Source organism: Podarcis tiliguerta (assembly GCF_965153285.1).
Source record: "Podarcis tiliguerta genome assembly, chromosome: 13".
Taxonomy (NCBI): domain Eukaryota; kingdom Metazoa; phylum Chordata; class Lepidosauria; order Squamata; family Lacertidae; genus Podarcis; species Podarcis tiliguerta.
In genome coordinates, this window is record NC_139546.1 from 33923204 (window position 1) to 33948185 (window position 24982).

The window sequence follows — 24982 nt, forward strand, 5'->3', positions numbered from 1 at the left end:
CTTCCACCCTGCCCTCCAAAGCAGTCAACCCCACAGCGAAAGCTGCAAACCTACAGGCCTCTCGAGTGAGAATGGGCTGAAGGGGAAACGAAAAATCACTCAGACCTCCGTACTATGTCAAAATAAACTTTATGCAAGATCACATAATTTGCCCCGTTTCCCACCAAAGCGAGAGACCGCTGCAACCTTGTGAATGGCAAAGGGGCAAGGGAAAAGGACTATATACGAAGAAAGTACAGCGGTACCTCGGTTTAAGAACTATTTGGTTTACAAACTCCACAAAACCGGAAATAGTGTCTTGGTTTGATAACTTTACCTCAGTCTAAGAACGGAATCAACGGTGGAAGGGCACCGGAGGCGGGAGGCCTCATTAGGGAACGCGCCTCGGTTTAAGAATGGTTTTGGTTTAAGTACAGACTTCTGGAACAGATTAAGTTCGTAAACTGCGTAAACTGAGGTAGCACTGTACATAAAGTCCAAATGTGTCTCGTACACCCCACACTTTTAAGCAAAGCTTGGCTCGTTCTTACACTTCGCTCCATCAGAGGCTGGGTCTAAACAGCCAGCAGAAGAAAGCTGTGGAATAAACCATGTGGCTTCCCCATTTGCAGCTACAGGGTGGCAGCAGAGAAAGCTGCCGTAGGCAGAGTCTGACCCTAATTAGCATCTGCATGGGCTGGCAGTGGCTCACCTGGGTTCCACAAAGGTCTCTCCCTGCCTTACCTAGAGATAGTGGGGTTGAACCTGGGACTGGCTGCATGTGAAGCAAGAGTTCCCCTCCTGTGCTACAGCCTTCCCCCAAGGAGGAGTGCAAATTCATGGCAGTGGCAAGGAAGGGGTGAAATGGGGTGCCCCCACTCACCACTAGAAGGTGGGCCCCAAACAATGGGTGCTGAGGCTATGCTGGCCTCTAACAGGAAAGAAAGGTTCTGCACTCCCGTTGAAGGGAACGGTTATTTTCAGCTCAAAGACCGGCCCGCTGAACCATCTTTTCGGGTGCCGGCCTACATAAAACTCTTGCTAGCAGAAAGCAAGTGCTGCAGGCAAGAGGCCTGCAGGCGAACTTTTCTCCCTGGGTTTGCTGGTGTTCTTCAAGGGAGTTTACACCTGGGAATAATAACGAATAGAATCGCCTGCCTGTAGTCTGTAGTGTTGGCCCCACTGCAGCCGTTCTACCTCCTCATTCTGCTGCATGTATAGACAAAGCCTTGAATCTCTTGTGAGGTAATAGGCCTCTGAAAGGTGAACATCTCCACCTCCAGTGCGACAGGGAGTAAGGCCCACTAAATTCTACAATGAGACTCCTCCCCCGCCCCCAAAGTAGGCATGGTTAAAAACAACACCAGATTAGGTGTAGTACTTGTAAAGAGAGCCTGCAAGATCAAATGTATACTGCTTTCAGGGCTGTGTCACCTCAGGCTGCAAGCAGAGGCTCGCCTTACTGAATGCTTCTCCATACCAAAAACCCCACACACAGAACACTAGCTTTTCTGGGGAGGAGCCTACAATCATGTGGAGCCCGCTACCTGAGGTGAAGTGGTGTGGCCCACCCCCAAAACAGGTTGATCTCCTTACTCCTAATTCTCACACGGACAGGTTAAGTTACATCAAACTTCTGCCAGATTATTGAAAGCAACCGTCCTCAAAAATGCCACGTGTCTCATTGACAATGGAGTGTGTGAAATCCCAGCCACACGGAGGGGGATGTTCTCGGTCAATGGCATATGTATGGTAGAGGTTAACTCCTGATATCCCACAGCTTGACTGGGAACGGGGGGGGGGGGGGGAGCTTGCCCTGAAAGCACTGCTGCTCGACAATGCTGTTGCCATAGCTGCGAGCTTCTCCGTTGAATTACAGCAGCGCTTCTGGGCTTGGGCCTCGGGCCTAACTTTGTGGCCATCAGGGAGAGAGGAGGATATCCATTGGTAGAATCAGTTGCTGGGTTTGCCGGTGGTTGCCAGGTGACAAAAAAGCCATTATCACACAAGGTTCAGCAGTTGTCATAGCAGTCCATTCACAGTTCACAGACAGGCCGCAGACCTCCTGGTGGGTGAGGGAGTGACCCATTTTGGAGCATGGAGGTGGGGTAAAAGCTGTTCATCACTCCCGGCCCAGCCGGTAGATGTGGTGTTGTGCCCCGTGCTCGCTGGCAGACACTTCAAACACAAAGGCCACACATAAAAGTAACTCCTGAGTTTCTTGATCCCGCAAAACCTGTGGAGGGGATGGAGCGTATTCTGACAAGTTTCACAGCAGTGCAAGGGGATAATCCTGCCCGTATCTAGGAGCATAATGAGATTTCCCTAAATCTCTCCCACAGGGAGCTTGCTGCGGCCCCCATAGCAAATTTGACAGGTGCTGCCATCTTCCCTTCCCTCACCCTTATTGCTGTACCAGGTCTCCACTGCCTTACAGCTGATTCACAAATTGCAAAACACGAGCATTTATTAAGGGTTGCTTCTCAATTAAAAGAAGCGTAAGTCTGTCAACTGAATTCTGCTCTGTTCGGTTATGCCTGTGTTTCCGCATGAGAAAATATAGTTACAACCAGCACACTATTACATCATGGATGCACAAGGCACAGCCAGCTTAATCTTAGAAGAGGCATCATGCCACACTGCCCTTGCTACCCTACATGAAGGAATGTTCCCAAGCTAGAGCTTGCCACTGGAGGATTTTATTAGTGCCATTTAAATTTCCCACAATGCATCACCCTGGAGAGCTGTGGGAAATTAAAAGGTTGCCCTGTACTGTACTGACTCTGGTCGGTCAAGGACTGGAGTTTCTATTTATGGAGAATTCAAGTTTTGGCTTGGCTCCCTATTCTGCCTTCTCCTCCCCCAGGGAAGGAAAGAAAGGCAGAGAGATAGAGAGAGCGCAAGATGGCCCCTTGTTTCCTTCCCCAAATACCTGCAGGATGGTGAAGTTTTCAAGCACGCTGTCCATCATCGGCTTTTCTGGCAACGTTCGCAGTTTGCGGATGAAGTTGATGAGGTACTCGCACAGCGGTGAGCGCTGCAGCTGGAAAACAAAGCGTCCGTCTTCCCAGTGGGGAGGCTCAGCTGTCTGCAGAGTTGGGGAGATGGGAGTGGTTAATGGCAAAGCGGGCATATGAGACACAGGGAGAACCTAACACATGCACACCACCTTTTTACAAAGGAAGAAGCCGCCTCTCTTCCTCCGCCACCATAGGGACAACCTTCTAAAAGGAGCAAGACTCACACTCCTAAACTTAAAACGATGCAAAGATTAGTTCGACTGAAATTAAGCCTGTTTCCCCCCCCAACTTCCAAGTACTGTAAATCTGTTTGTGGGATGCAAATCTTAACTCCTCAATGTCCAGTAGCTGATACAGCTCAACACTTTCACACTCACACACACTTAACTTCTTAAACATTGTAGGCCAAGTTGCTCTTGACCCTGCAGATCTTCCTAGCTTCCAGGCCCTTCTATAGTTTAAGACATGCACAGATTTAGCATTAGGCTGCAGGTCTCCCCTTTTTTAATGGTCTCCATCGGGTAAGTGGGGTACCAGGTTCCCTGCATCCAGCACATCAGAGGGAAAGCTTCAGATGAAGGGATGGAGGACCTGCAGCCTTCAAGATGCTGGAGCCGAACTCCCATCAACCCCAGCCAGCCTGGCCCAATAGTCAGGGATGATGGGAGTTGGGGTCCAACATCTGGAGAGCCAGAGCTTCCCCATATCTCTGCCAGAGCAGAAACAGCCAACTCGGTGCCCTCAATATGTTGTTGGACTTTGAAGACCAGTCAGCCTCAGGCCAATGAGCATGGGCGGATGTCCAGCAATGTCTGAGGGGAACCACATTGGCTGCAATGGAAGGCACAACAGCTCAGTGCCGGAACACATGTTTTGCACGCAAAAAGCCAGAAGGTTCAACCTCCCACACACAATGGCCTGTTAAAAGGATAAGGAAGCAGGTGGCCTGAGAGATTCCTGCCCAGGGGCACTGCAAATATTTGAAGGGATGGGAACACAGACCCTTGACACAAATCTGCATATGCCAGTTTAAATGCATAGATGCAAATGTAGTCCCAGCAGCCCTATAAGCAGGGTTTGGGTTTAAGTTTGGGGCGGAGAGGGAAAGGCAGGAGATTTGAAGCTCAAGCTGCCTGGGTCACCCTAACAATGCTTCTGCCCCCACCCAAAATCCTGGAGAGATACAGCATGCAGCAATGGGATAAACAGAGAAATAGGCTGCATGCACACCACACCTCTAAAGCACGTGGCTTCCCCCAAAGAATCCTGGGAACTGTGGTTTGCCAAGAGTGCTGGGCAGTGTGGCTTTGTAGAGGGTGAACTACATTCCCCAGGATTCCTCATGGGTGTGGTGTGTACGCAGCGGGTAAAAGGCAACTTGAATTGTGGCAGACGTGGCTACTTTTTCACAAGCTGCTGCACAGAAGCTTCTTAGGCGTAAATGAACCCTGTTCCTCTGGCACCCCCACCCGCCAGTGTGGCAACCCCCTCTTCTCTCCCCATCCACTCCCCCCCCCGCAAGTCCCGTCATCCCCCTGCCAACTCTCCCCTGCCCCCCCGCACCCACCTCCAGTTTTTCCACCACCTGTTTGCCAAAGGAGCAGACCTTGGAGGTGCAACTGAGAGTCAGAGCCCGTGGGCCCTCGTATCGGCTGCTCACCCCATAGAAGGCCCCTCCTGTGCCCCCTGGTTCTTCTTCAAGGAGGGGAAAGCTCAGATCAGCCTATGGTAACAGGAGAAATGGGGGGGGGGGGGAAATGCGACTGATATAAAAAGCAGAATGTCATACATTTCAGGTAGTACTTTGTAAGTGGGGGGTGGGATGGGAATGTCCATTCCACAACTACTTGCCACAGCAGCTAAACAAAAACCCCACATGCAGAGAAGTAATATGCCATTGAACATCACTTGCTGGGGCCAGGAGGATAGAGGGTGGGGATCACCTTCCTGCCCTTTTTGTGATCTTCTGAGGTCTGGCCTTGGTGGATAAGACAATGTTCTAAAGTTTACTACTGATGATTCATTTGGGTTGGCCTTGGGGGGTGTTTGCAAGTAACCTTGCATATCCTGTATGCAATTATTACTTCTGTGAACCATTGCAATTCTATTTGCTTGAGGACCTGGCATTTGTGTGCATCGTTATAGCAATATAAATGCATATCCATTATCCTACACACAAACAGCAAACTAAGTTCTCCGAGGGCCAATCCTGACATTGCCAAAATAACATCAGCCATGCCACAAATGGAAGGCTTCGGAAAGCTTGTGGCTCTGCCAAGGATTTCAACAGTAGGAAACATCTTTAAGAAATAAAAACCCTACATGGAGGGGGAACCCACCAAAAACATGGCAACAAAGACTGAGCATGCTCAGTAGCTTCAGAACGCTGACAGTCTGTTGTTTGGAGTGGTGGGGACCATGTGGGAGGGGTCATGGCTGGCGGGTACAGTAAATGGGAGCACCCTATACTGCAACGTTTTGTTGCAGGCTCACTGGCATTTTTCTGTAGCTGTAAAGATGCTTAGAGCAGCTTTCAATTAGCTAGGAGCAGAGACCAAAGCTCCCTTGCAACAGTTTTTCTGGCTGGGACCTGCCGGATCCTATTTGAAGCTGGAAGGCGGCTAATGCGCACAGCTGAAGCAACAACAATGCATTCATTAGGTCAGTATTCAAAATGGCTCATTTGCCCCTCCACCCAAACAGTGATGGAGCCATGCCAAGCTTTTCTAGGAGATCTGGCATGAATGTACCCAGAATCTGCTTTATCTGCTTTGAACCACCAAGGCAATCCACCAGCCCCAGCAAACTGGCCAGGTAAATATCTATATATAATGCAGCAAAGGAGCTTTTGCCTTCCTAGCTTGTTGGGGATTGAGGGAAGCAGGGCGGTTCTCACCCAGAACTTGACCAAGAAGAAGGCATGAGAAGGCCCCTGGTCATATAGGTCTCGCAGCCCACCTCCCCGCTCAGGGAATTTGTCGTAGATTTGGCGTACGTCCACCGTCTCCAGCGGGGAGTCAGAGGCTGGTGTCGGGTCGATATGCACAAAGCGGTGTAGCTGCTTACACTGCCGAGAGGAAAGGGTAGAAGTCAGTGCATGGAATGATGCAGACTGGCACCAGCTGCCCGAATTTTGATTTACTGAATCGCTTGCCAAAAGAAGCTAGAATGCAAATAGCTTTTTTTTTAGAGTGCTTTACAACTGCTTTCAATATGGTACTCGTGCTAGTCTGTTGCTGCACCTTAAGCTAAGGACTAACACATTTTGTTATGGTGTAAGCTTGTGTGGACTAGGGACTACTTCATCAGATGCAAATGTTACTGCCATGATCCTCCCAATTAACTCGGTAAAGCAGGAATACAATATGTGCAATTCTGATATTGCTGGGTTGCTGTTGTTTTTAAGTATGACATGTTTATCCTGCGTTTCCCTCCAGTGAGCTACAGGTAGCACACAATGTTCTCTCCCCTCATTTTATCCTCACAATAACCCTGTGAGGTAAGTCAGATGGAGAGATAGTGAGTGACTAACCCAAGATTATCCAGCGAGTTTCACATCTAATTAGGGATTAGAACCTGGATTGCACCAACTCTAATAAAACACCTTAACCACTAAACCACACTGGCTTGTGGTCAGAGGCTGAGAGACAGCAACTTACTCCAGGTCACCTAATAAGATGAGCCTTCAGGATCAGGCCAATGCCCCACCTAGTCCAGTATCCTGTTCACACAGGATAAGTTCATGGCAATGGTGGGATCTGAACCCCAAATTTCCCGCCCTACGCAGCTCAAACTTTTAGCTACTTCCCCACATTTCTGTCTCTCCAAATTTAATCTTGAGATGAATATCAGCCTACAGTGGTACCTCGGAAGTCGAATGAAATTCCATTCTGGAAGAAACCAAGGGGCAGCTTCCGATTGGCTGCAGGAAGCTCCTGCAGCCAATCAGAAGCCGTGGAGGATGTTCAGGTTCCAAATAATATTCGCAAACCAGAACATTCACTTCCGGGTTTGCGGCATTCGGGAGCCAAAATGTTCGACTGGCAAGGCATTTGGGATCCAAGGTACAACTGTACTGGTATCTTAACCTTAGCTTCTCCACTTGCTGCATGTAGTTTCTTATACTCGTCCCTCCATCCACTTCTGTTTATCAAGCCCTGCCCTTCCTCCAAGGAACTCAGAGCAACATAAACACGAGCTGTCCTATTTTATCCTCTTAAATAACCCTGTGAGACAGGTTAGGCAGTGAGACTGTGACTGGCCCAAGGCCACCCGCTAAGCATCTCATCACTGAGTGCAGTCTTGAAACTAGATCTCCAACACACGGTCAATTACATCATCAGGCCAACTCCCAAACTTTTCAAGACAATATATGGGGACAGCTGGCACGAGGCGCAAGTGTGCGAATGGTGTTAAGTATAGGTACACATCTCACCGCATCTTGTTCTGCCTGCCGCTCCACAAACGCAGTGAACTCCACCAGCCGAAGCGTTTCCGTACCAATGTGGCTTCCCTGCCAAGAGGTAGCGCTGGGGAGGCGGGGGGCTCTCCCTGGGGGTGCATGGTAACCTGCTGAGCCGAGGGAGAAGGCGCTGAGACCGACTGGCGCACTCTCAAACACCCCCCCCCCCGCCTCATAGGAAGGCAAGCGGTTTAGGAAGATGGTGGCTTACCTGGGACAGCAGCGGGTGCTGGGACTGGGATGGGGTATGGCGCTTGGAGGATAGGCTTGATGCTAAGGGTAGGAGGGAGAAAGAGGAGAGTCAAGATATGGCTTTTCAACAGGGGGGCATTGCAACACACAGTGCAGAAATGCTAGACAAATTGCTGCTCCCAGCAGTGCGTGTGTGTCAATGACTGAAAACAACAACAACAACTTACTCTAGAGTGTCTTGGGATTGGCTTGCATCCCCTGTCCAAAACTGGAAGAACTCTGTGGACTGGAAAAGTCAGAAGAGTTAAAAACTGCACTACATACTTAAGTTAGGGCTGCAACATTTATTCTGTTTACTCTGAACTGATGAAATCAAATTTTAAAACCGTTTAATTGACCAAATTCAGTGGAGAGTGATTATTAAAAAAAGAAACAAACAAAAAAACAAACAAAAAAACAAGTGTTTATAAAAACTAAGACTCCATCTTGGAAGAGGAGAATGCCTCTTCTGTGGTGATGACGTCTGCTAAGTCATCTGATCTAAAAAACTTAGGAAGCATGCTTCTTGCTTCCAAAACACAGTTTTTGCCCATATGCAAATATAATTGACTAATGCTTGTACATATGATCTGTCAGCTGAGGTTTCATTTATTCAGCAACAACTCTTAACTTAAACACCATTTAATAATAATTTCCTCTCTCCAGGAAAGAGCTAATGATCTAACACAGAGAATTCTTTTGAATGTCACCAAACTACAATTCCCAAGATTCCTTGGGAGAGCTGAGAGCTAAACTGGCAGAAACCTTAATCTAAGTTTTTAGTACAGAAAGAGAACAGGAACCGGGAACCTGTGGGCTTGCAGGTTTTGCTAAACTATTGCTCTCAACAGCCCCAGTGGGCATGGCTAATTGCCAGGGATTATGGGAACTGCAGTCCCACAACATCTGGGAGCCCACAGGTTCTCCATTCCTGCCATAGCGTTACAGCCCCATAGAAACCCCACCTCACAGCCCCTCTTCCACATGCTTACGGTGGTGCTGGGTGGGTAGTGGGGTTCTGACAAGCCCAGTTTTTCCTGGAGGACCGTGGCAGATACGAGTTGAGCAGAAGACATGGCTGCCATAGTCTGAAGCGCTTTGTCCTTTGCTACCTGGTCCTTGAAGAGAGACAAATCCTGGTTTTCAAATGCCCGTTTCCCTTGCGCAGGAGTTCTCAAAACATCCTACCCTTAAGGCCTCTTTTTCCACATTGATTTCTCTACTGAGGAATGCCTGCAAATCAGCCGTGAAGGGTCTGGAAGTTTCAGGGGGTTATGGGGTGCATAATGACACACATAACTTTGACTGTGGGGGTAATGTAATTTCTTCAGGGGCTACAGTGCCACTGTATTCTGCTCTGGTCAGACCTCACCTGGAGTACTGTGTCCAGTTCTGGGCACCACAGTTCAAGAAGGACACTGACAAACTGGAACGTGTCCAGAGGAGGGCAACCAAAATGGTCAAAGGCCTGGAAACGATGCCATATGAGGAACGGCTAAGGGAGCTGGGCATGTTTAGCCTGGAGAAGAGGAGGTTAAGGGGTTTATGATAGCCATGTTCAAATATATAAAAGGATGTCACATAGAGGAGGGAGAAAGGTTGTTTTCTGCTGCTCCAGAGAAGCGGACACGGAGCAATGGATCCAAACTACAAGAAAGAAGATTCCACCTAAACATTAGGAAGAACTTCCTGACAGTAAGAGCTGTTCGACAGTGGAATTTGCTGCCAAGGAGTGTGGTGGAGTCTCCTTCTTTGGAGGTCTTTAAGCAGAGGCTTGACAGCCATATGTCAGGAGTGCTCTGATGGTGTTTCCTGCTTGGCAGGGGGTTGGACTCGATGGCCCTTGTGGTCTCTTCCAACTCTATGATTCTATGATTCTATTCTATGATTCTATCACCCCACAGGAGACATTTGTAGGGGACAAGGTGCTATATAGGCAAACCATCAGTCATCACCTGTCTTCTCATTGAGGAAGCCGTTGGTGTAGGGATCACTCACTACTGGAGAACAACTCTCATCATGCCGGACCATTGGCCATGTTGGCTGGGGCAGATGGGAGCTGGAAGCCAGCAGTGCCTCAAGGACAGTTGGTTAAACACCCCTGTTATAAGGTGTTCACCCTGGAGTGCCTGGGGGTTAGTCCCCTTGTGAGCCACTGGGTTACAAACAATAGTATAATTACCATCATTTACATGCTGCCTTTCCTTCCATTATGGAATTCAAGGTGGTATATATTGGCATTGGCGAGACCCACACCTAGTTAGCTCCAGAAAGGGGGCTGCATCAGTTGCTGAGGCTCAGACCACACCCTGAAGAATTGCTTAGAAATCACTGCACTGGACTCCATTGCAAAATGAGGTTGAGAGAACTGGTAGCCCACCAAAGTGGAGACAGAGAAGAGACAGGATAACCATCTTCAAATATCCCAAATGGTTGCCACATGGAGGATGGAGCAAGCTTTTCTCCTGCCCTGGAGGGTAGGACTCAAGACCAATGGCTTCAAATTACAAGAAGATTCCGACTAAATATCAAAGGAGCTTCTGACAGGAAGAGCTGTTCAACAGTGGAATGGACTCCTTAGGGAGGTCAGTATCAATATCGTCCTATTAAAAAATCTCCTCAGAAAACCAGGATTCCTGGTTTGCAGTCACACTTCATTCTTCCCCTGCTAATTACTAAGCTTTGTTCAAATCTCAGAACTCAGAACTCCCTGACCTATCCCCTCCAGCCTGGGCTCTACAGGAAAAAAATCACCCTGATGTTTGGCACCGAGAAGGCGGCCGATAGACTGAAACAATGAAGAGTCCCTTTAACTGCACCTTCAGTGTCCCTGACATGGTAGCAGTGCTGCATCACAGCCATGGTGGTGGTGGTGGGGGTTTCAAGTGGGCTCCTTTTGCTTGCTGAAGCCCTTCAGGGCTCCTCTCAGCATCGATCAGCGAGGTTTCCTTAAAACAGGCCCACCTGCTCAGGGCAGCTGCCTGTACTGGGCCCCTTTCTGTCTGCCTTTGCTCCTTCGTGTCGAGAGGCGCTCAGAGCAGCTGCTAGGGAGCCATCATTGTTAATTCCTCCCCAGGGCCCGATGCAACACTCCTACATCAGGGATGTAGGAGGGCCAAGATTAAGATGGATGTCTCCCCTTGCTCGCTGCAGCTGCTCAGAGCTCCTCTCCCAGCTCCAAGCAGGACAGGTGGGATGGGACAACAGTCTTGAAAAATCAACACGCTTTGACCAGTGCAGGCCACTTTAAGAAAGCAGCCCCTTGCAGATGCAGCACAATGCTACTTTGGAGGTGACAGGGCTTTGGGGAAATTAAAATGGCGGCTACCTCACTGCAGCTGGGAAGAGCTCTTCTCGCTTGCCAACACAGCTGCTTGCCCCACTTCTGTTGGTAAACTCAAGGCACTCACATTAAAGCCCTAAATGGCTTAGGACCCAAATATCCCAAATTGTGCTTTCTTTCCTCAGATGTTGAGGTCGGCAGCGGGGGCTTTCAGATGTTTGGGGTGGGGTGGTAGCAGCCCAAGAGAAGGCATCCCCTGTGGCAGCCCCTAGGCCTGAAACCTTCATTATACAGTATACAGTGGTACCTTGGTTCTCAAACTTAATCCGTTCTGGAAGTCCATTCTAAAACCAAAGCATTCCAAAGAGATCCCCACCCCTGCTCCTGCTTGCACGGGAGTAGGAGCTGGATGGGCCTGCTCAGCTGGGGAAGTGCAGGCTCTATCACACTTTCTATTGAGGGGTTCACGGCTGCGCTACCCCTCAAGGAAGAAGTTTAAAGGAGCTCCACAGCATCAGAGCCCCTGCACCACCCGAAGGCAGCCTGGGGTGGCAAAGGTGGAAGCAGCCCAGCAGTGGCATCTGAGAGCCCCTAAACCACTGCTGAGGCAGCTGTCATCAGGCTGCCTCCGCAATGGCACACGATGCTTCTTTAAACTTCTCTATTGAGGTGAACGCAGCCATGTACCCCTCAGTGGAAAAGTGTGATGGAGCCTGCACCTCTCCAGGTAAGCAGCCCCGATCCAGCTCCTACTCCCATGCAAGCAGGAGTGGGTCAGGGATCCTCAGCTCGGAAGTGGAGGCTTTCTAGTCCCCAGCTGAGCTGCCCCATCCTGCTCCTATTCACGTGCAAACAGGAGCAGGGGCACTCAAAACGAAAGTGTGGCACTGAAAACGGAAGTGTAACACTCAAAACGGAACAGTTCCAATTCTGAAAAAAGTTCGCAAACCGGAACACCTTCTGGGTTTGCGGCGTTCAAATTCCAAGTTGTTCATGAACTAAGCTGTTTAAAAACCAAGGTACCACTGTAGTTCCCACCTTTGACACCTGAGAGATGTGTTTTCAGGAACCACCCTATTCCAGTGACTGTGATTTGTTTTAGCTGTTTTTAATGTTGATGGTGAATGATGGGTAATAAACGGAACACATAATAATAAAAAACAATTTCCCCAGAGACCGGGGTGGGGTGGGGTTTGGTTGGTGGCACTTTCCCAATAACTTCCCCCAAACCTAGAGCTTGTCTCAAGTACCAGCAAAGCATTATGGGACTTTGGGGGGTAAAATATGTACCCCCCTTACTACTACTCCTTCAGCAGAACGGGAATCCAGAGGTGCAAGCTTGTCATAAACATTTCAGGGAATGCAGGGAAGGGACTCACCTTGAGCTTGGCCTGAATCTCACGGGTTTTCCGCCGGGCCAAAACCTGGATGTGACTGGAGACCTGTGGAAGGAGTTGGGGGAGAGACTTAGCAGGAAACTCTGTGAGAGAAAGGGGGAAATCTCACCAGGCCTCATTCTCCCCACACACCTCAGATTTATTTCCTGCAGTCTTAGGCTTCATGTCAAGCCCATCACGTTTACCTGTTTCCTTGTCCGTGTTTTGCCTGTCCTCAGTTTAATGTAGCGGGCAATGAGTTCATTGCGGCCTGAGAGAGAAGAGGCAAGAAATCAGGAAAACAACCCATCCAACTTGAGCACCATATACAGAGGTGGCATTCCCCCGCCTCTCTTGACCATGCTGCTGACAACAGTGATAAGTTGCCACACGGGGCAGGTCAAAGCATGCTGAGCTTGCAGCCTCCCCAACTCTGCACGTGCTCAGAGACACAACCCTGCTAACTTCTGAATCATCTGGACTGTCAGGTCATGCCCACCGCAGATGTGGGCAGATGCAAACCTGACCCCTCCTCCAGCAGACCTTGCACACGGTTGTCCCCCATCACCATAGGTACACCCCACACTGCCTCTAAAGACCCCAGGGTGCTTTCTGTGGGTTTATCTTCACAACAACCCTGTGAGGTGGGTCAGGCTAAGAGAGAGTGACTTGTCCAAATGCAGGGTGTTGATGTAGCAGTTCCATAAAAGAAAGGGATGCTACAAACTGCATAACTGAAAATGGAATTGTCATTAGCCGCTCGCCAATGGAGAGTAAGAACTGCCTCCAGGTGAGTCCCTGTCCTTATAGGTCTAGCGCGGCACATTGTAGGGCCTCTGTTTACAACGGTACATTTAGTTCCCTCATTTCTCTTCCTGGCCCTGCTGGCTCTTTTGTTTCTTTTCTGTCCCTAAAGAGAGCCTTCTGCACAGAATCTATGGCACAGTACCATGGAGGCCGCATCTGAGGACCACCTCTTTCCACCTCTCAGAGCTGGAAGGGAAAAGGCACTGCTAGCGGTGTACCGCAGGAACACAGCACCATCAGTGGCCACCTTCCCAGCTCCTTCCATTTCTTCAGGGAGCTAGAAAAGCGTCGTCTTCTTTTTTTACCTCACGTATTCTGAGCCCATTGCTTCTCATCATATACTATGGCTTGCAGGACGATCCCCAAAGAGAACCAAGGACAAGAGCAGCTGGTCTAATGGGTCAAAGTTAAGTCCCACCTACCGTACATCTTCCCCTCATCCGAAAGAATGATCTTCCGCCTCCCACAGGGTGGGTAGATGGCCAGGGCCTCCTGGAAACTCTGCTCAATATCAGGGCTCCAGACCCCTTCTGCATCGTTGTCCAGACCCTTCTCCCCAGCGTCCCCCATCTCCCCAGAGGGGCTGGCCCCCTCGCCCCAGCTGCCAGGCTCTATGGTGTCAGGAGGGTTACCTGGAAGAAAGCAGAACAGGCAGCAATCAGATCTGAGGGATGGAGGAGCGGAAAGTTTCCTAACTGACAGAAGATGGGCAACAGCTCACCTCCATTTCCCCTTCCTTCCCATTTGGTTGTTTTTACCTGTGGAAAGCTTGGTGTCATACAGTTAGTCCTAGACCAAGGGTGGGGAACCTGTGGCTCCTGGACTCCTAACTCCCCCCAGTCTTAGCCAGCATGCCCAATGGTTATGGATAATGGGAGCTGGAGGTTCTCAATAATATCTGAAGGGCATTGGAAGCCACCTTCCCAAGTCAGGCTATTGGTCCATTTAGCTTAGAATTATTTACACTGGGTAGACAATATTCTGTAGCATTTCAGACAGAGGACATTCCCAGCCTACCTGGGATAGCTCAGATGGTAAAACATGAGACTCTAAATTGTGGGTTCAAGATCCACGCTCGGCAAAAGACTGCAGGGGGTTGGACTAGACGACCCTCGTGGTCACTCTTCCAATGCTACAATTCTATGCAGAGGACTGAACCTGGCACCTTCTGCATATTTATTTATTGCCTTCCTATCCCAAGGAGCTCAAGATGGCGTACATGGTTCTCCTCTCTCCTCATTGAATCCCCACAGCAACCCTGTGAGTGTGGTAGGTTAGTCTGAGAGAGGCAATGACTGGTCCAACATCATCCAGTGAGCTCCATGTCCAAGTAGGGATTTGATTCCTGGTCTCCCAGGTCCTAAAATGACACTGGGATATGCCCTATATACAGTGGTACCTCGGGTTAAGTACTTAATTTGTTCTGGAGGTCCGTTCTTAACCTGAAACTGTTCTTAACCTGAAGAACCACTTTAGCTAATGGGGCCTCCCGCTGCTGCCGCGCTGCCAGAGCACGATTTCTGTTCTCATCCTGAAGCAAAGTTCTTAACCCGAGGTACTATTTCTGGGTTAGCGGAGTCTGTAACCTGAAGCGTGTGTAACCTGAAGCGTATGTAACCCGAGGTACCACTGTACTTCTATCGCAAGTTAAGTTGCCCATTCCTATGCTGACCAGAGAACTGATTGGAAGCAGCAAGGCAAATAATATTTGTTGTCCAGCATTGTCTCAGCAGCAGTGGCTATCAGATGCTCCCGATAAACTTATAACTAGAGCACAAAGGAACAAAAATCCCCCTCTCTTTGATCTCTGTGTCTCGCAAACAGAGGTATATTACCTCTAATAGCAGAGGTTCAATTTAGCAATGAGTAATAGCTGCTGATACAACTACCCTGTATTTAAAGAGTATTTAAGTGAGACAGCAAGGCTAAGGACCATCATCTCAAGTTTTGGCTGTGACAAGGAAGGGTTTCGACACCGGCAGATGCTCACAGATTTCCAACTTTTTTTCTTTTTCTAGCTTCTGTAGAACCCAAGATCTGAGGCAAAAATGTGCAGCCCCCAATTCTCAATTTGTTTCATGGGGAACAAGCCTCCTCCTACTTTTCAATGTTTGCAGCCTGTGAGTGAAATCCCACCCAAATGATTGACATTTAGGAAAGCGGTTCAAGCCATTGAGTCAGGGGCTAGAGTGAAACTCCCATTATCATTATTGACTATTGGTTTGTGACGCCTTGAGTGCTCCTCACTGCTGCCCAATAGAAAGTTCAAGTATGTTGGATTTAGTGTAGCTGTGATTAGGCAGTAGTACGACAATTAAAAATTAGCAGTAAATCAGGCACTCATGCCCTAAGGACTTATTTCATATTGGGGGGGGGGGAGTGATTTTCTTCTCAATTTGTAAACATGGTATAGCATAACAGACCCATATTGCAGGGGAAAGGACTATGGCCGAGATTGTGGGTTACGCCTGCCCTGCCAAGTACTGTTCTTATGCCCATTTTCCTGGAGGAAGTGAAGAGGTAAAGTACGGCAACCCTGAAGTGTAGTCCCATGTTGTTAACCTGGTTTTTGGGGAGTTGCTGTTTTTAGTGAAACGCAGTGAGGAGAGGTCTGTGAAGCTGATCATAGCAGCAGTGCAATTAATTAAGGTCTGGAGGAGGTGAAGGGAGGCCAGGCACAGGACAGGGTTTCTGTGGGCAGTGGAAAGATGTTATCTGGGTGCCAGTTTCACCCGTAGGTAGACAGCAGGCCTACCTATTGAAAACTAACAGAGCAGTAGATCTAAGATAGAAGTTTCTTAAGAGGCCTGATCTGCCTAGGCCTCACCACCGCTCAGCCACCAGATCGACTAGCAAACTATGGTTTGTTAAGGTACAGAGAGTTGTTAGGAGACTCTTATTTCCCTTGCAGAGCTACTATCTTCCAGAGTTCCTTGGGAAGAGCGATTGACTGTTAAAACCACTCTGGGAATGGTAGCTCTGTGAGAGGAATAGGGGTCTCTTCTCTGCACTCTCAACAAGCTGCAGATGCCAGAATTCTTTAGGGGAAGTCACAACTTTTCAAGTGGTATCATAGAGCTTTAAATGTATTATGTGAATTGTTTCTATTCATGGTAGAGGAAGGAAGGCTAAAGAACCATTTCCCTGGTTGGGGAGAAAGGTGCTGAGTATCGGCTAAACTCTACACAAATCCGGAATTGAGTCCCTAAGATGGTTGGATGGTGCCTTGAACGCCTCCTTCCAGCAACTCCTGCAGCCAAACCAATGCCAAAATTATTTCTCTGCTTTCCTTTGGACAACATCAGCGAATCCAAGAAGTGGGTCTTGTCTGGGCAGCCCAGGACCTCCCCCAGGCATGCACTGAGGGGATATCACTTCAGTGCGGCTAATGCAGCAGTTTGACGTCACCCCTGGAGGCATACTCCATTGTCTCTTGAGACAGACAAGATGCCAACAACAACATGATAGTATTGAGGTGGGTGGATTGGCCTTTGGCATCACTATCTATATGGGGTGGGGGGCATCATACGGACACAGAGCAACATGGGGGAAAGCAGCACCACTGACAAATAAAACAAATGGAGCCAAAGTGGCAAAGCTCTTAAGGGTGATAAAGAAAATAGCATGTTTCTCCGTGGGGGGGGGGGGGGAGATATTCTAATTGACAGTTGTTAATAGCAAGGTTTGCCTCATTTTGGGAAGGCGGTGGCCAGTCAGTAGACCTTAGGTCTACTGTAGACCCTGAAAGCCTTTAGCTTGGAGAGGGGAGCAGGGTTGAAATGTAAAGAGCAAAAACTGGGTTGTTGTTGTCTGCGTGAAAAGTCCAGCGTAGGCCAATTAAGTCTCCTTCAGAGAAACCAGATTGATCGGGGAACGAAAGAAAGAAAAGGTGTAGGCCTCTCCTGTCCCCCCCCTTACTGTTCCCTGTCAAGTGGAAACCCGGTTCTTTGCCTGGTTATGCCAGTACAAGTGACCCCTGGGAGCACAATCAGCAGCAAGACAAAGAGGCCTTCCAGTATGGATTACGTCTTGCTTTAAAAGACAGGAAGGGGGCTGGCTCTTTAATCTGTGATCAGATTCCCCCCACCCCGCCTTTTTGGATTGTGGGCCTTTATTTCCTTTGCTAACCCTGCACCACCGCTGCCGCCAGAAGGCTCCCAACAGCTGCAACCTTCCCAGACGGATAAAAACTTTTTACGAAGAAAGGCACTTCCCTGGCGTAAGATTAATCACAACCACAAACTTCCTCAGAACCAGGCCAAGGACATGCGTCGTGGAAGTCAGAACAACTGATTTTGGTTTTTTTGCTTTTGTACCGAGGTTTTCCTCTGATTTTTAAGTGGCAAAGGGGCGGGGGTGAGATGGGGAGGGAACTAGGCTCGCCTGACAAACTTCCCATCCACAACAAATCCAGAGGGAACAGCTTCCTTCAAGTCTCCTCTTCCGGGGGGGGGGGGGGGGAGGTTGGCTTGTCCCACCCAACTGGATTTCCTGTACTGCTGCAATCTCGAAACCACTTCTACTACTTAAGTGATTTTCAGAGTGCAGCCTAGTTTTGGGAAAGCTGAGCCGTAGAATCATCTGAAAGAAAGGCAATTGGATGTTCTTTGGCAGCAAAACAAAGGTTCGAAAGAAGGACAAACATTGAACCGATAATTCAGACATAACAGTTGCGTACAAGTACCATCTCCGCATAAACCAATATGAGTATACAATGAAGAATATCGTCATCTGGACAATCCAAACTGAAGCATCTCGCCTCAGACATTAGGCAGACATTTTGAGCTGACATTTAGTTGATACCCCTACTTGCTCTGGGATATCTCCACACAAGTATGGAACAAAGGAGAGGGTACCATATTGCATTGCACAAATCCGAAAGAAAGAAAAACTGCTTGAAAGTGTTATTTACTGAGAAAGAACCAAGTGCTTGATATATAAACTCTGTTTATAAACAGCTCTGAGAGACTTGTAATAGCCACTTGTCTATGGCAAAAAGGAAAAAAAAAGTTGCCTTCATTCAAGCAGACAGAAGAGCTTTTGTATACTATGAAAGAGTTGGTTCTCTCTCCCCTTTTGGGCTGTCAAGGGGCCACAAATTGCTAAACATAGGTAGCGGCAGGCAGACATACATTTAAAACACATTTTAAGCATACAGCTTCCTAGGAACTGTAGTTTAAGGGGAACTGTAGCTCTTAAGTGAAAACTATACAAATCAGTGTACAGAGTGTCTATTTTCAGTATTCGAGTACTTTTTTTTCTCTTAGCATTTTCCAGCAGCCTTTGTTTCTTTTCACCATGTTCCACAGCAAAATTATGCTCTTTTGACTCTGCATTACTGGAATTAAAGGTATTAAAGAATGGAGCCTATGCTTGATAAACTACAGCTACAATTTATATCAGATGGGAGTAAATCCCATGAACTCCAGCTATTTCTGAGTAAATTACCGTATTTTTCGCTCTATAAGACACACCAGACCACAAGACGCACCTAGTTTTTGGAGGAGGAAAAGAAGAAAAAAAATATTCAGAATCTCAGAAGCCAGAACAGCAAGAGGGATCGCTGCGCAGTGAAAGCAGCAATCCCTCTTGCTGTTCTGGCTTCTGGGATAGCTGCGCGGTCTGCATTCACTCCATAAGACGCACACACATTTCCCCTTACTTTTTAGGAGGGAAAAAGTGAGTCTTATAGAGCAAAAAATACGGTATATGTTTCATATCCCACGCTTCCTCCAAGCTACTCAGCTAGCTAGCATACATGGTTCTTTCCAGACTCTCTTTTATCTTCTGAACAACCCTGTGAGGTAGGTTAGGCTGAGAGGTAGTAGTTGGCCCAGGTCAGCTTGCATGGTTCCTGACAAGATAGATATGTGAACCTGGGCCTCCCTGGTCCTAGTCCAACTCAGTCTTCCCCAACCAGGAGTTGATGACAGTTATCTTGCAAAACAGCTGAAGCCACTGCACCACGCTGGTTTAGGGATGCGGGTGGCGCTGTGGTCTAAACCACCGAGCCTCTTGGACTTGCTGGTTCGAATCCCCGCAACAGGGCAAGCTTCCATTGCTCTGTTCCAGCTCCTGCCAACCTAGCAGTTCGAAAGCAAGCAAGCGCAAGTAAATAAATAGGTACCGCTGCGGCAGGAAGGTAAATGGCATTTCTGTGGCTCTGGCACTCGTCGCAGTGTCCCGTTGTGCCAGAAGCGCTTTAGTCATGCTGGCCATATGACCCGGAAAGCTGTCTGTGGACAAATGCCGGCTCCCTCAGCCTAAAAGTGAGATGAGTGCCGCAACCCCATAGTCGCCTTTGACTGGACTTAACCATCCAGGGGTCCTTTACCTTTTACTGGTTTAGGATTAGATGGCATGGTTCAAATCTTACCTGGGAGTAAGCATACGATTGAGCTACACATTTTACTATCTATGTACCTTTCTAATAAAAACCATTTTTCCAACAGACCCTGCAGACTGTTATTTTGGAAGGCTCTTAATGCAAGTGGTAAACCCAAATAAAGCTAAAATAAACGAAAGGAATATGATGCACGGAGAAAGAGCTCCAGTAATTGTTGTTGGGGCTGAAGTTTTCTTTTTTAAAAGGAGGAGTTTATGAAGACTCCATTTTGAGAACAAGCCAAACTGGAGGGTAGGTCTCATTCAATGCCTTTGTATGCCATGAACTGAGGAAATGCTAAGATAATTTTGATCCTGTCTAGAGCCTGCAAAATGGAGTAAAATTTCAAAAGACAAAGGTGGGATCTAGACTCCCCATTCCAAAAGCTTAACAGTTCTGCAGAGTTTGCAGCAGAAACAGACAAAAGGATCAGTCGCAGGTGGCTACGAATGCACAACTCCAAAATGCCTCAAATGCAGTGTTTTGATTTGCTTTCCACAAGTTTTCGTGTACAAAGGAAAAGAAAAAAAAGTTGCATGGAAGTTAAGAAAAGCAAGCTGCCCTCCACAAAGCAGCAATGGGCCCCAACCTCATCCTGTAATTTGAGAAACGCATGCACCCATGTGAAAGGTCATGTTTGTTTTTGGAACAAGTCACATCAAGGTCTTGTGCAAATGGAAACTGCTGTATCCAACCTGCCCACCCCCCACCCCTCTCATACACACACATTTACTGGCCCATCCTTGCTTGCAGGCGCCGCAGTTGCAAAAGCCACAACATGAAGCATACAACAGTTTCAGCGCCAACACACCTGCTCACTAGATGTGGCACACAGAACATTCAATCGCAACGCCACCAATACACGCAAGACAGGCAGACTGGAAATTTTCCTTACGGCTTAACAAAACTCCCCCAGTGTTACCTGTTCCTGAGAAAACCAGCCAACCTTTGGAGACACAGGGTTGTAATTTTAACCAAGTTCTACTCAGGATCAACCCAGCTGAAAATAATGAGCCCAAAGTTAATCATTTCCATTAGTTTCGGTTGGGACTACTACACTGCGTAGGGCTAGCGTTGGAAAAGTCTGTTTTTAAAAAATATTCAAAGATGCTTTGTGCTTGAATGTGAGGAACTCAGGGAGATAACGGCTATCCATCCAAAAACTTTTTCCTGACTCTAGCAAAGGGCCTTTGACAAAGTGGGGTGGGAGCTGAGAGGGAATTTAAGCACCTAAAATAAAGGGCAGGCAGATGGCAGCTCTACTTTTCAGTAATGCCACCAGGGCAGGACTTTGGGGGGAGAAGGCCAGGATTCCTGCTCAGATGAATGGGCAGAGAACCCCCAAATGTGAAAGGGGCTGCTGACACGTTCACAAAAGTAGCACACATTTCTATCTACAAGGTCTAATAAGTCCCAGTTCTAAAATTACCCCCTGCAACTCTACTACCATTAGCTATTTGTATAATTGACAGTAGATCATACATTAACCTGAGTGTATTGTGGTTGCCCCAGTCTTTGTATTGTATAGTTTTGCTAGACAGCTTGAATGCTTATTGTTACAATCCACTGAGGACTCTTATTCAGAAGCTGCCTTATAGCAGCTTTGACCATTGGTGCATCTAGTGCGGTACTGTTCACACTGACCAGCAACAGCTTTCCAGAGTTTTGGACAAGGGAATGTTATTGTAAGCTGGTTCTTCCACTCACAGGCAGCAGAAGAGAACTGGCTCCAATTCCCGAACCACCATTTTGCATCTGGCTCTGGTTGAGGGATCTCAGGGTTGCAGTAAAAAATGAAGTAGATCCTTCAAGCCTGAAGTTGGGTCACCATTGCCTTACAACCAGGATTGCCAGATGACACTTCTGTATTTCAGATCTTGGCCATCCACAACACAGTAGGCGTGACATATGTTTGAACTTTTCCCTTTCACAGAACATTTCAAAAATGAGCCTTGTTTTGGCCTGTGTGGGCTCAGGTATTTCCTAACAACACTAATCAGGCAGCCCACAAATCAGAATTTCTACATTTTGATTTTTAAAAAGAGGGTTCTCCTTGCTCAGAAGTCTTTGAATCATCACTCACACACTCACAGATATCTTTGAAGGAGGGTACTCCCCCCCCCCCATGTTTACTCAGAAGTAATTCCCATTGTGTGTGGCTTAGAAGTAAATGGGCAGAGGATTTCAGGAAGTGTTTGTTGACCCCTTGGGGCAGTGGGGAATGTATAGATCAGGTAAGATAAAGACTGCCCTTCCTTAATGGCTGACATTGTGAGAGAGAGAGGAGATGGGGAAAGTTAAAACACAAACACACACTACATCCCTTCCAAGTGGAGAATCAAGCTTAACAAAATAAAATTTGGAACAAACCCATCTCCGCCCTCCATTGAAACTCGCTATCAAAACGACACCGAATCACACAATTGCCCCCTGCAAGCAACCTCATGAACTCTTGGCTTTCAGACAAAAAGTTATAGCCCCTGTCCTTTACTCAGACAAAGAGAAACTCACAGGCACACAATCAAGCCATTAAAAAAGGTGTGGTACTCCCTCCCATCTCTCTGCTTCGATATTTCACATTCAAAAACGTTTATATATATTAAGAGGGTTAAGGGCGGCAACCTCTTACTACTTACGTGCAAAATTAAAGAATACAGCGTGAAATTCACACAAATTACTGGATATTATAAAGATATTTTTAAAACATAGTCCCAAGCAATCCAGTGACAAATATATATATTTCAGTACCTATATATCAGCACCCATACATAAAATAAATTAAAACCACAATATATTTATGTACGCATACAGAAACCCTCACGCTTCCAGTCTTCCACTTCTTTAAATTAAAGTGGTGGTCGACTTTTCCCACAAAAGAAGAAAAGTTGCAAGCAACGTTTATCCTCCCTGCAAACCAAAATCAAAAGCTAAATCACAGCTCACCACCAGATGCACGTTTAAATCGAAATCTTCCTTGTCAGGGCTTGCTCCCAAGTAGTAAATTAAACAGAACGAACGATTGGGAGGAGGGGAGGAAATATTACTTACTTTCAGAAGATACCCAAGAGGCCGGTTTTGTGCGCGCTAGTGAAGGCGGGCGGGGGGGGGGGGAGAGAACGTAAAGGAGAAACTTTCCCTGAACTTTGCTTTAAGGGGGAGGGAAGGGGGGGCGTGAAAAAAAGAGAATAAAAGCTCTTCACCGCTAGGGTTAATTTTGACTCATCCAGGAGGTTCCTGCCCACTCCTTGGGATTGGAAATGGGAAGAAGAGCAGCGTGGTGGTGCGCGCAGAGGAGCAACAGGCCTGCGTGGTATTTTGGAAAGGTGACAGTTTTCCTCTGGAATCCTTGGAATGAGCAGAGGAATTAAATTAGCAGCAGTGAGTCAGTTCCACGAGGGGAGGAGCCGAGGGCTGGAAGGGGCGGAGTTTCGTGTTCACACAGGACACGCAAACACACACACAAAAACACACGCACACGCCCCGCCAAGCAGGAAACGGGACCAGGAAAGGGCGCGCGATACCTTTCTTAGGGGACCGGGTGATAATGTTGCAAAACAAGGAACGACGCACAAGTTAACTTCCTCAAGATGCGGGCAGCGACACTCGTTTACATTCTAAAGCAAATTCGTGGAGGATAAATTAGTCCTAAATTGCTTCAGAGGCAGCAAGTAGTTGGAAGACCAGAGCGAAGGAAGCCACAGCAAAGGGCTTGCGTTTGTTTGTTTCCAAGGCCTCCTTGTAGGCTTCCCAGAGGTATCTGACCAGCAAGGTACCAGAAGCCAGACAGAGGCAGCTGGCTATGAGGAAATCATCTTTCCTTAGCAGGTCTGAAAATTAGGTAAATACAAACTCGGATGGACAACAGCACATGACGTATTACACTGTGCCATGATTTATTTAACAGAAATAAAGCCAAAATGGAGAAAACCTAAATACACCCTTACTGCTTCCATAGGAATTAAGAAGCTATGTAGCAGCTAATCAAATGCCTTTGCTTAATTGATCATGAGCAAATGTGCCCATCTCTATAAAAGCTGAAGTTTCAATTTGCTGGCCTGGGGCATTCGGGTGTGTTGTAGCGCAATGCCAAGTAGGAAACACATCAGCAATGCTCTTCGAGAAGCAATTGTTGTTGCTCATGAAACTGGGATGGGTTATAAGGCCACCTCCAACCAATTTTAAGTCCATCATTCTACAGTGAGAAAGATTATTCGAAAGTGGAAAACATTCAAGACAGTTGCCAATGTTCCCAGGGTTGGACGTCCCAGCAAATTCACAACAAGGCCACCTAAAACAAAATGGCTAGGTTGTGCTCAGGTGAGGAACAAGCAGAATTAAGGAGTGTGGCAGTGAAATAATGCAATCTCTCCAGTCACCACACACATGACTGACCAGCAGTTTTTGCAGAGGTAAAATAGACACAGTAATTTTTTACTTACCATATTTTATGTGGTAAGCAGAAATTTGGGTTAAATGGGGAGTGGGTAGATTTGTGGTTTTGATGTCATGTGGAACAAAGAACTTGCATGCATGAGTAGCCCCGATTCCATCTAGAATCTGACATAGACCATGTTGTAAACAAAATCAGACCTTTTCCCTTTATGGGGTATCCAAGAGCCTGTATAGAGTCCTTACGTGGGTTCCCTATTGGTAGGAGAAAATAACAGAGGCCAACCAAAGAATATTGAGAAGCAAAGCAGCTAATAAGCCTGATCTTTATTAAAGCTGTTGCAACAGGGTGCTCCCCTCACATGCAGGAGGACAGAGGAGGACCCAGAACAAAGGTGTGCTACCCTTATATAGACATTTTAAATTCCCTGCCCTGGAGCTCAAGAGCACCCCTCCATACATCATGCATACATCACAGAAGGGGTGTAACCCAAGACCACCCCCCACAAACATCATACCTATGGTACATCACAGAAAAGATGGTCTACAACAGAAATTTGAATGTTGTTGTTTTTCCTGTCTGCCAGGTTATCTGATAACGCCTTATCTGATTGCCTTTCCTGGTAGTTTGTCTCCCTTTGAGATGGTGATTTCCCAATTCCTGAGACAATGGGAAGGTTCCCTCACCCCCTCCCTCCTTGCAGAGAAAACATTTGGTCAGTTTGAGAGTCAAAATGGTTTCAGGGTGGTCTTCCTGTGCTGCTCCAGACATGTGGTCCACATATATGTACATGCTTGGTTGGAACATTCATGAACATTTATTATATATATAAGAGCTTAAATTTTTTATTTCAGAGGAGAGAAGGTTGTGCTCTACTCCTAGACTTCTGATTTCCCATATGAATTTAACGAGAGGGTTCGGAATGACGAAATCTCTCCCCCGCCCCCCCTCCAGTTCACACACATGCACACACTTCCCAGGCAGGGAGAGTCATTTCCTGGATTTTTAATCATGGTGGACTTTTGACAATACGGTACATGCCAGTTTCA

General features: G+C 47.5%; 1 protein-coding gene across 13 annotated transcripts; it reads right to left on the minus strand.

The window, feature by feature from the left end:
* Positions 1–113: 113 nt before the first annotated feature.
* Positions 114–22918, minus strand: TEAD2 (TEA domain transcription factor 2). Of its 13 annotated transcripts, none has more exons than XM_083411474.1 (12): positions 22592–22918; positions 13581–13790; positions 12558–12622; positions 12355–12417; positions 8685–8810; positions 7881–7939; positions 7673–7734; positions 7435–7568; positions 5896–6066; positions 4567–4722; positions 2912–3067; positions 114–2215 (listed from the first exon to the last, which is right to left on the minus strand). In XM_083411474.1, exons 2-12 carry the CDS (start codon positions 13726–13728, stop codon positions 2102–2104), a joined length of 1254 nt encoding a protein of 417 aa, XP_083267600.1. In that variant the 5' UTR covers positions 13729–13790; positions 22592–22918; the 3' UTR covers positions 114–2101. The 13 variants fall into 13 exon arrangements, 12 of the variants coding, with proteins under 12 accessions (XP_083267600.1, XP_083267608.1, XP_083267610.1 ...); XM_083411482.1 differs by having other exon boundaries at positions 4660–4722; positions 22592–22893; XM_083411484.1 differs by having other exon boundaries at positions 4660–4722; positions 22744–22891.
* Between the last annotated feature and the right edge of the window lie 2064 nt (positions 22919–24982).

Coding starts and splice junctions, on each gene's coding strand:
- TEAD2 (XM_083411474.1), bottom strand. CDS start 13,728: ATGGGGGACGCTGGGGAGAAGGGTCTGGACAACGATGCAGAAGGGGTC. Junction 7,735..7,880: donor CAATCCCAAGACACTCTAGA/GTAAGTTGTTGT, acceptor TCCTACCCTTAG/CATCAAGCCTATCCTCCAAG. Junction 2,216..2,911: donor AAAACTTCACCATCCTGCAG/GTATTTGGGGAA, acceptor TCCCCTCCACAG/GTTTTGCGGGATCAAGAAAC.